Source organism: Serinus canaria, chromosome 4 (assembly GCF_022539315.1).
Source record: "Serinus canaria isolate serCan28SL12 chromosome 4, serCan2020, whole genome shotgun sequence".
NCBI lineage: Eukaryota > Metazoa > Chordata > Aves > Passeriformes > Fringillidae > Serinus > Serinus canaria.
In genome coordinates this window covers 39,355,119-39,365,617 of record NC_066317.1, presented here as the reverse complement: position 1 = coordinate 39,365,617, position 10,499 = coordinate 39,355,119, and the positions used below count along the sequence as shown (strand labels likewise).

The window sequence follows — 10,499 nt, the reverse complement described above, 5'->3', positions numbered from 1 at the left end:
CCGCTGCGCACCTCGGACCAGTCAGGAGCGCCCGCGCGAGGACGTCACTGCGAAGGAGCCAATGAGCGGAAGGAGGAAGCGCGGGGGGAAGCGCAGCTGGCCAATGGCAGGGCAGGGGGTGGTGCCCACCGGGTGCCCCGCGCTGCCCTCGGGGAGGCGCGTCCGAGTCCGGCGGGGCCGCGCCAGCCAGGCCCGCCCAGCCCCGGCGGCAGCGGGGCCGGGCTGGGCCGTAGGGAGCGGGGCCGGGAGCTCCGGTCATGGCGGCCAACGAGGACCAGGAGGTGAGTTCCGGGCCTTACTGCCTGGAGCGGAACCGGGGCTGGGAGGGCGGGATAGAGCCGTGCGGGGAGAGGGGGCGGCCGCTCGTGGCGGGGGCGGGAGGGAAGCGGCGGCCCCTGGAGCGGGCGGGGGCGGGAGAAGGGAGCTGGGCGGCGGCGGGGCCGAGCACGGCGTGGCGCAGGGAGCGCGGCAGGTGCGAGCGTCATGCCGGGGCTGCTGTCGATAACCTCTGCTCTGGCCCTGGCTGCAGATGGAGCTGGAAGCGCTGCGCTCCATCTACGAGGGAGACGTGTGCTTCAGGGAGCTCAGCCCCGTGTCCTTCCAGTACAGGGTAAGGCCCAGTTGTACCTTGAAGTTACTTTGCTGCCTTGTAGTTGCCATACTAGGGATTATTAGCCAAAGAGGTATCCGATGTGCAGTAAAGGATAGATCCACTGGGCGTTTTTTTCAGGCTGTTTGGCACAAGCGTGTTTCGTAGCGCAGAGTGTTGTGTATATGAACCTGCCCCCAGCATGGTTTATTACAGAATCACAGAAAGGGTGAGGTTGGAAGGGACCGCCGTGAGTCATCTGGTCCAACCTCCCTGCTCAAGCAGAGTCATCCTAGAGCACGTGGCGCGGGATTATGTCCAGCCAGTTCCTGAATATCTACGGTGAGAGAGGCCCCACAACGTTTTTGGACAATCTGTTCCAGTGCTCAGTCACTGCACAGTAAACAAATCCTTCCTTACACTCAGGAACTTCCCGTCCATCAGTTTCTGCCCGTTCCCTCTTGCCCTGTTGCTTGGCACCACAAGCCAGTTATCCCTGAGCCAGGTATCCCACTTGCATGTCTGTGCCCTGCCTAGCCAAAACTGTCAAATCCTTTGAAGGAGCCGGCCTGCTGTGTAATATTTACCCTAGCAGGTCAGAAGTGGAGAGATTTAAAGAGATGTTTCTAGGTAAAATCTGGAGCCTTTGTGTCGTTTTACTTTTCACTAGCTTTGATTGTTGCTGATTTTTATTAGACAAAAAATAATTGTCAAAAGTAAGGATAACTCAAACACAAAACACTTAGTGTCATAAAAGGGCAATAATCCATCTTTCCTGTTAAGAGGAAATTGTATTGTGAGAAGTCATAATGCAAGTAAGTGCATGAGAAGACAGAAGGAATTTGTATGGCTCTGTAGGATTTGCTCGGCACACAGACAAGTGCTTTCCTGGCAGAACCCTGTGAACCTGGCAGCCACTTCTGCTCTTGGTAGCAGTGAGAAATGAACTCTAAATGCTGCCTTGAAAAATGTTGCAGATTCTTGAGTTAAAGTCTTATTTATTTCACCATTAAACAAGTGGTTTTGAATGTCAATTAGTCCAGTCTGCTGAAACAGATATTGTAAATAAGAAAGTAGCAATTTTTTGTTTACTTTCTAAATTTTGAAGTACAATAGCATTACCTTGATTAGGACTTCCCTTGGGACACTCTTATTCTACATAGTTAGATAAAGGCATATTTTTATAATGAGGCAAATAAGGGAAATTTTGGGTGGTTTTAGAAACCTTACTGTGCTAGTCTTCCAAATCCTCGTGTGAAACAGTTATTTCTGATTGTATGTCAGTAGTATGCTGTAATTTTTTTTTTTTTTAAATCCAGACTCATTCTACTGACTTCTTAAATCTTTTACTACTCATTCTTTCATACAGGGAAATAAAATATCTGTAGCTATGAGACATAAATATTGATATTCTTACCTGTTATTTTTGCTATCTTACCTTACTAGTTTATTATCATCCTTAATTCAACCCTGTCTTGTGGCTGGTTTTCATATTGCTCTGTGCTTAGATGCGTGAGGGAGAGAAAAGGCTTCATGTTTTCTGTTCTCATATGAGATAGTATAATATTTGGCTTGAAGATACTACAAAGTAGCTTTTAAACAAAGGGATTTAAAAACCCTAACCATAAAAAGAGATTTGACAGTTTCTGCTGCTTCTTCTAGAATGAAAAAACTGCAGGGTAAATGTTAATATTGATGTCCAAAACTTAATGCTCTTTCTAAATGATAGCTTTATTTTCTAACTGATAACTATCAAAATAGTAATCTCAAGGAATTTTGATGGTCTAAAAGCAGTAGTAGGCTTCTTTATTGGCTTTGTAATCCTCAGAAAGTGACTGGAAACTGTTGATTTATAAAGTCTTTGGTTGTTTTTTTTTTTTTTTTTTCTTCAGATAGGTGAAAGTGGAGATCCTAAAGCCTTTCTAATAGAAGTTTCTTGGCCAGAAACATATCCACAAACAGCCCCAGTCATATCGATGGATGCTTTCTTCAACAACACAATGTAAGTGTTTGTGACAGCTTCACTCGCTGGCCTTGTGGTGGGGACTCTTTGTTTGAAAAGCTTTTTATTATCTGTCTAGTTTACAGTTGAGCTTAATGATTTTTTTTTTTTTAGATCTTCAGCTATTAAGCAAAGTATATTGGATAAGTTAATGGTAGAAGTTGAAGCAAATCTTGGAACTGCAATGACATACACACTTTTTGAATATGCCAAAGACAATAAGGAGGTGTTCATGGAAAATCAACCTGTTAACACTGTGGTATGTAGATAAATTCTGATTTTAATTTTGTGCTTTTAAAATTGAAAAAAAAAAAAAAACATTGATTATTATAACCTGAATACTTCAGAGTTCTCTCTAAGCTGTAAATCAGGTCATTGGTTGTACATGTTAGTGGCTGAAAGTGACACACAAACTATGGTGCCACAATGCTCTGTGGTGATAATTGTTCTATTTGATAGTTATTTTGCTTTTACACCAAAATGTTTGCAGCCTGCTGTTGTGTCTCACAGGATAACATTAAAATAGACTTTGAGCAGAAGCAAAACTAAAGGAAGCTGAAACAGAGATGTGTCTGCTTAGGATTGGATGGGTGGCAATTTACTGCAGCCTTCTTGGGATTGTATAAGTGCACCTCCAGGGTCTTAAAGTAGTCAGGCTGGGTCAATTTGTGGCTTTTGGGTTGTGTAAGCACATTGTTTGCCATGATGGTGCAGCAGATCCGCTTTGAGAAGCAAGGAGTGATTTCTATGTTTGAGAAGTCTGAATCCATTCAGACTAAATCACGCTCCATGATTAAATTTTAAAAGTGAAAAAGGTGCCCTTTGCAACTGGAAGAGAATAATTCCAATCCCTAACACGTTTTTAAAAAGTACAGCTCTGATTATATGTGGATTAAAAGCTGCTGGCTGCTGACAGCATTGCTTCTTTCTAACAGTCAAGGTATTTCAGTATGTCAGGTTCAATATTCACATCACACAGGGATATCCATGGAACTAATATGCAAAATGTTTACAACCACTTTTTTCCTTCTCAGACTTCAGTAAGCAATAGTATTTCAATTGGAACTCCTGAAGTGCCACCAAGTAAGAAAAAAGAGAAAAAGGAGCAGTTATCCAAGACCCAGAAACGAAAACTAGCTGATAAAACAGGTTTGTTGCTATACTAATCTTTGCTTTGATCAGTATGAAAATCCAAATTTTATAGCAAGGACACCTGGGTAGAGAAAGTATAACTACTAATTTGTTTATAAGATGAACTACTTTAGGTCTGTGGTCTCCATTTTATTTGTTTTAGATGAATTGTTCTTGCCTGAGATGTTAGTTCTGGTCACAGCAACTTTCTATAGTCATAATTTAATGACATCTTTGTTTTGTTTTGTTTTATTTCAGTTGGTGACAAAAAAGAAATTTTTAAAAAATACTTGTGGAAGGAGAGGATTTGGGACCTCTAAAAATTCACTTTTGGCAAAAAATGCAGTTTGTTGATGGGCCCTCATAAATAATTCACATTATTAAAAATGTAATTTCCAAACAAAAGTATTTTATTTGGAACCCAGAGAAAGCATCTAATTGAGTTTGCATTCTAGAAATAGAAGTGTTTCTGCAGATACTTAATGCTTTCAATGAAATAGAAGGATTCTGATTGAAAGTGTTGATTTCTTCAGTTTATTTGCTGATGACTCTTTCATGTTCACCTTCAGTTTTCAATAATGATCTGGATGATACCATCCTGTTGTAGCAATAAATTGTACCCTGTCATAGCAATTTCTGCATGTAATCTACCTAACCTAATGTATAATTGGCAAGCTTAATGTTAACTCCAGAAAGGAAAAGCTGCATAAAATGTAGTTCTTTGACAGAATTCTTCATTGCTGATCAGCCTAGCTCGTATTGGAGGTGCCTTCTAGACTAAATTTCAGGTGGACTGAGGTGCTTTTATTTAAACTGAATTACTTTGAATCACATAATCAGAGAATCACCAATGTTGGAAGAGACCTTCAAGTTCATCTGTCCAACTGTCAACCCATCACCACCATAATCACCCCTAAACCTCTCCCCAAGTGCCACATCCAGGCACCTCTGGAGCACTTCTGGAGGCACTGACTCCACCACTCCCCTAGGCCACTTATTCCAATACCTAACTATTCTTTTAGTGAAAAATGTTTTTTTGAAATCTAATCTGAACCTCCCTTGGCACAGCTTAAGGCCATTTCATTTCCTCCTATCACTTTGAGGTTGGTTGAAGAACACACTGTGTTTAAGATATTAAAATCTGTTTCTGTCCTCATGGCTTCAGAGTGCAGAAATTGAGGGGTTTGGATATTTAGAATTTTGTGGGTCGATTTTGAAGAAAGATAAATATTCCCCTTGTGCTGAAATTAAAACCTTTTTCTGCAGATAACAAAGGAGAGCTTCCACGAGGATGGAACTGGGTTGATGTAATTAAGGTAAAGTGAGTGTATTATATACAGTATTGTGAACATGCTGTGTATGTAAATTTAAAATTATTTGTACTTATCTCTGAAGAAAACTGATGTATTTTTTTCTTGCTTTTCTTCCTAACTACTTTTGGATTTGACTTTGATGTCTGATTAATTTCTGTATGTGTCCAGCATGTAAGTATTTTCAAGTTCTCTTTTTTTACTGTTAAAAAGATTTGTAAGGAAGAGTAAGAACTGCTTCTTATTTTGGATTCTAATTTACAAATTTCTCAAAAGCTTTAAAATGCTAGTTCTTCTGAATATTAGTCTGAAGGACTTCACTCTTTGAACTTCATTGGTTTCTTTTTTTTTTATTTACTGAGCAATTAAATCTTAATTTTATGATGAGAGGGCTTTGCTAACGAAATGCACTGCAAATATTCTGTTTTCATATGACAAGAATATTTAAAATAAAGTTAGTAGTGCTGCCAGGTTCTGGAGGGCAGTGGAGTAATAAGTAAGAAAAGTGAGAAATAAAAAGGAGCTGTCCCAAGTGGGAGCACCTTGCTGTTTCTTACAAGCCTCGTTCTCTTCTGCAACTCCTCCAGTGAATAATTCTTTTCTACTTGCTCCCTCAGTATTGATTTCTTCCACCCTCTTGTCTTTGCTGATTCAGTGAAAATCACTGCTTTACAATTTTGAAAGCAAACTATGTTATTTTACACAATTGAGGTAATTTTTGCTGTAAGACCTAACACCAGTTCTAGTTGTTAAGAAGAAGCGAGTAAATGATGAAGGTTGTTTTGGGCAGAGTCCTTCTGAGTTAAAAGTGGCTATTTACAGTGGATGTCTTGGTTTTCAGATAGATTTCATGATAGGCATGCTACTTTTAAAAATTATAAGCCTAGCTTTAAAAGGTGAGAAATACTAAGTTAATGTTAATGTCTAGTTTTATATTGTCTAAATTTCTATATGGGAATTCTCTCAGAGGTGTGTGAAGATCAAGTTCCATTACTTCATCTTTTTTTTTCTTTCTGGAGAGCTGGTGATAAAGCCTTCAAATTAAATAGAAACACTGCCCTGAGGTTTTTCTGGGCTTTGTTGTTTGTTGTTGGGTTTTTTTAAATTCAACTTTCATGATCAGGAAATAAGCTCATTTAGTGTTTAAGCTTAAAAATTAATTTTTTATGCTTTTCAGTCTTTTGATACAGTAGCACAATCAGTCTGTATTGTTAATTAAGTATATGCACATTCAGTGTGAGCTGGAAAATAATGTTCTTGTTTCCTAATAAATGGAATGACAGTCTAAAATTTGAATACTTTCTTTTTGTGTCTCTTTTATAGTTAAGCAAAACTGGTTCTAAAGATGATGAATAAAGGACTTTGTTACAAGGAAACTCCACCTTTTAATACAGTGCAATTCTGGGTCACCATCTCTCTCTTAATAACTTTCATATTTGTTGAAGTAAACATTTTATAAAGCTCGATTTCCTAACTTGTAAATCTAGTCACACAAGCTTATCTAGAGACCATGTGGTCATCTTCAGAAAAATCAACCAACAAACTTGCCTTAAATGAAGGTTAGAATGTGACAAAGGATATAGAGAGCCAGTGTGGTGAATAGTGCTGAAGTGTTTATTAATTTATATTTAGTCTGTAGTAAAATCCTGTTATAGTGAACCCAATGATCCTGTAAGCATTTCCTGATGTTCTTACTCCAATTGAAGAAAAAAGCACTATAACAGTGATTGGTGGCTTGATGGCTTAATTCATCAAAATAAATTGTTACGTGGAAATAAGACCTTTGTCATTTGTTTATCTAGTATGAATTAGAAGGAGAACATACAAACTGTTGCATTGCAGAACAGGCTAGAGCTTGTGGTCTCATTTTCACTATTAACTGGCTGAAATAGTAAATACTATTGAAAGTATTTACTAGTGAAAGCAAGGCCAAATATTCTAGTCTGCTCAAAATTGAATGGTTAAAGCAGGAGTGCAGCTTCTTTACTCTCCACAATATCCCATCTGTTGGTCTTTCTCCAGTGTGCATGTTTACAGACAGTGGGATGTCTGAGGAGGGGCAAAAGTGCTTTCTTGCATGGGTCTCAATGAGTATTGGGATTTTGTAGCTTCTTCATTGGAGAAATAAGGCATTCTTTGCAGGGATTTCCTGACTAAGTGGTGGGACAGTGGAAATCAATAATCCATCAAACGTTTTGGTAGAACTTCTTTGTGAGAGCTCTTTTCTTTTTTTTTTCCTAATCTGCTCTCTCCTATAAGAAGTCATTTTTACTGTATGAGCTGTTATTGAATACAAGATGCCTTAATGTCTTTTATTATTTTTGTTTGTTTTGAGATGAACTTTAATAAATGCCTATTTATCTGCTGTGGTATTTGTTTATTGTTTTAAATTCTGTATTGCCTACTGCACTTTTCACTTTGCAAATTTGAAATTTGAAAGAACTCTTTAAAAAAAAAAGCATTCTTTTCAAAAAATTGCTGGAAGAATTCTGTCTTCCCTCTTGTGGTATATGTTTACATGATTTTCAGGATGGCCGTGTTTGTTGTTGATAAGAGGATCAGTCATTTTACCAGGAGCACAGGGCATATCCATTGCATTCAGTACACACAGAACAAGTCCAGTGTCCCTTTGGAAGAGTGCGCTCCAATGTGTACAGCATCCCTCATTTCAGAAAGGCTGGTTTCTTTTTGAGCTCTATTCTCATGTAGTAAAATGTGGTAAAGTAGAAAAGGGAAGGCTTTTTCTGAATGATGCAGCCTTGCCTTTGACATAAACTGGAGGTTCATGGCTGCAGTCTGAGCAGGAGCACCCAGCACTGGCACTCTGTGTTGGGAGAAGTTGCTCTGGCATGTAGTTTTAGTCCCTGCCAGTGCCAGGACAGGCAGGACTCTGTTAATGAGTTCTCCAAGGGAAATTGACATGTTTTTGCTCGTATCCTTGGTGTGTAAATCAAGTTGCTATGACAGTTTATCTGAATAGATTAGTTATGAGAGTGGGGGGAAGGACAAATAAGAACCACATCTCTTGCCTTCCATAGTGTTAGTGTGTGTGACTTGTTAGCCTTGTGAAATGCCTGCCTTTTCAGCTCCTAGTCTGCCTGTAAATCACATGCTCTCATGAAGATACCTGAGAGTCTTCTCTGGTTCTATAAGTAAAAATATTGAAGTCGAATTTCACAGGATATATTTTGTATTGGAAATTTTTATACCCGTTTTTTGATTCTGTGTAAATTGTGAAAGGCAATTTGTGTTGTTCAAACCATTTTCTGATGTGATGGCTGGAACAGGATAATTTAAAGAATCTGGGTGCTTGATGTTATGGAGAGGCCTGAGCAGAGATAAATGAGGGTAAGGAAAAATCTAATGATTATCAAGCAAGGCACAATTGTAAATAAGATCATGACTCCTGAAGGAATTCTAAACACTGTAACACTGTTGAAAAATCTACTGCCACCTTCCTTTTTTTTTTTTTTTTTTTTACAAAGACCTACTGGCAGTGGAAAATCAGTGATTACACAGTAGGATGAGAGTGTCTTGATTGCGTGGCTCCACCATGTATTTAAATCCATGATTTTTGCAGTAGAGCTTTGTTTGGCCTGAGAAAATGAATGTCAATACCAGTAAATTAAAGGTAGCAAATGTCCAGAATGGTGTGGGTACCATGACCAAAGATGCCCCATTGCACTCTAATGCACCAAATGCCAGGGAGTAATGCAGACTGCCTTTAAGTATGTTGAATAGAGAAATGACAGCTGTGATTAGTCAGCAGTGTGTGCCTAGCATATCCTGCTCACCCCCAGGGTCAGCCTGACACAGATACACTGAAATCAAGGCTGATAATTTCTGCAGTCCTGCTCTGACTGGTTGTATGTGGGGTGCACAGATAAAGAGTGCCCACCTGATGAGCAATTACATTTTGCTGAGGAAAAGACCAGTAGGAAAAAAGCCAGCATTTCTTCACAGAGGACCTGTGGCAAAAGTGCAAATGTAAGGATACTATCCTCCTCTCATCTGAGGCACTACAAATGATTTTGGGTTATACTGTGAAATTTGTGCTGTGAAAATCCTTGAACTGGTCTGAACCAGAAATAATTTCCCTTTGGAAGTTGTTTCCTTCAACAGTATGGCACCCTAAGCTCTTGCAGTTAACAGCAGAACAAAGTGGGGAGGAGATGTTCATTCAACAGAGAAAATACCAGAAGCATGAGAATTCTGGGTGGATTGGAGGAAGAGATGGATGGGGGAAAACATCCTCATATGCAAAACTAGAAGAGCATTTTCATTGCTGCAAGACAATACAACAAAACAAAAGCTAAATTCTGGCATGAGCTTGGGGTATGGTAAAGGACAAGAGGATTGTAGATTTTCTTTCTGTTACTCTGCTTTCTTTCACCAACATGGATTTGGCTTCATCTCAGAATGGGTCTGTTTTGTGGCTGTGAGAAGAATTTCTGTTTGCCTGACTGTTATGTTTCCTGTTATTCTCTTTCTCATGTATGCAGCCTCTGAAAGCTTGGTGTACTCTCAGAAATAACTTAAGACAAAACATATTGACTAGGCACTGGAAAATCATTAACTGTTTGTCCTCTCTCCCCTTCATTCAGAGCAAAGTGAGGAGTGACTCCAAATGTCTTACAGGAGACATGAAAATCTACATCCAGGCACTGGTGTCCTGTGTCAGACTGAAAATGTTACTTAGCTGCCCCCCACTACTGTGGCTGAGCATTCATGCCTGTGGTTCCTTCAGATGTTGTGTTTGAAGAATTTGTGTTAGAAATAGGGCAGAAATTTGAAAACTTATTTGTGGTTAACTACTACAAGTTGTGTCTGTTGTGAGATGGGATAAGGCCTTAGCAGTGTGGGAAAGCCAAGGTGTAACTCTGGAGTCTTACTGGAGAGGAGTGAGGGTGTGTGGGTGTCTCTGAGGGCAGAGTTGCCTCTGCAGTGTCTCTATTACTGCTGGTGGTCAGACATGGAAAATTAGCCTAGTTTGAGTTTGGAAGATACCATTCAAGAAGGGATATAGAAGGAAGAAAGAAATCTTCTCAATCATCTGCTATAATCTCATTGAAAGACAATAAACACAGCCTTGACTGAATTTGCTCTTCAGAGCAGAACCTTAAAGTCAAGTAATGCATTCCATGATTTCCTGCAGGTAAAACAAATGTGAACAAAGCATTGTTACATGAAGAGCTGCTGTTCCACTGTAGAGAACCATGTGATCTCTACCTACAGTGAAAATGATGCTTCAAGATGATGACCTTGAAGACACAGATTTTATAATAGCTCAGGAAAAAGTAGCAGCCCATCGATCAAAAGTAGATAGCTTCTGTAGACAGTTAACAAATTTTGCCCAGCATTATCAGAAAAATTATATTTTTCTGTGAAGATCAGTACTAAAGTATTACCAGGTTTTAGTTAACTGGTATATTGCATAATTATGATTTTCCTTTTCCCTCCTCATGCC

The 10,499-nt window shown here is 39.5% G+C and overlaps 1 protein-coding gene across 1 annotated transcript; it reads left to right on the top strand.

The window, feature by feature from the left end:
- The first annotated feature begins 143 nt into the window (after positions 1-143).
- Positions 144-7,397, top strand: RWDD4 (RWD domain containing 4). The gene is made up of 7 exons (XM_030239545.2): positions 144-281; positions 530-610; positions 2,482-2,591; positions 2,706-2,850; positions 3,626-3,740; positions 4,989-5,038; positions 5,204-7,397. The coding sequence occupies exons 1-7, from the start codon at positions 258-260 to the stop codon at positions 5,261-5,263; spliced, it is 585 nt and encodes a 194-aa protein (XP_030095405.1). The 5' UTR covers positions 144-257; the 3' UTR covers positions 5,264-7,397.
- Positions 7,398-10,499: the final 3,102 nt, after the last annotated feature.

What these genes read in the sequence shown, in the direction of transcription:
- RWDD4 (XM_030239545.2), top strand. Translation starts at nt 258, where the DNA reads ATGGCGGCCAACGAGGACCAGGAG. An exon ending in CGGCCAACGAGGACCAGGAG is followed by an intron (nt 282 to 529) that starts GTGAGTTCCGGG and finishes CCCTGGCTGCAG; the next exon opens with ATGGAGCTGGAAGCGCTGCG. An exon ending in AAAACTAGCTGATAAAACAG is followed by an intron (nt 3,741 to 4,988) that starts GTTTGTTGCTAT and finishes CTTTTTCTGCAG; the next exon opens with ATAACAAAGGAGAGCTTCCA.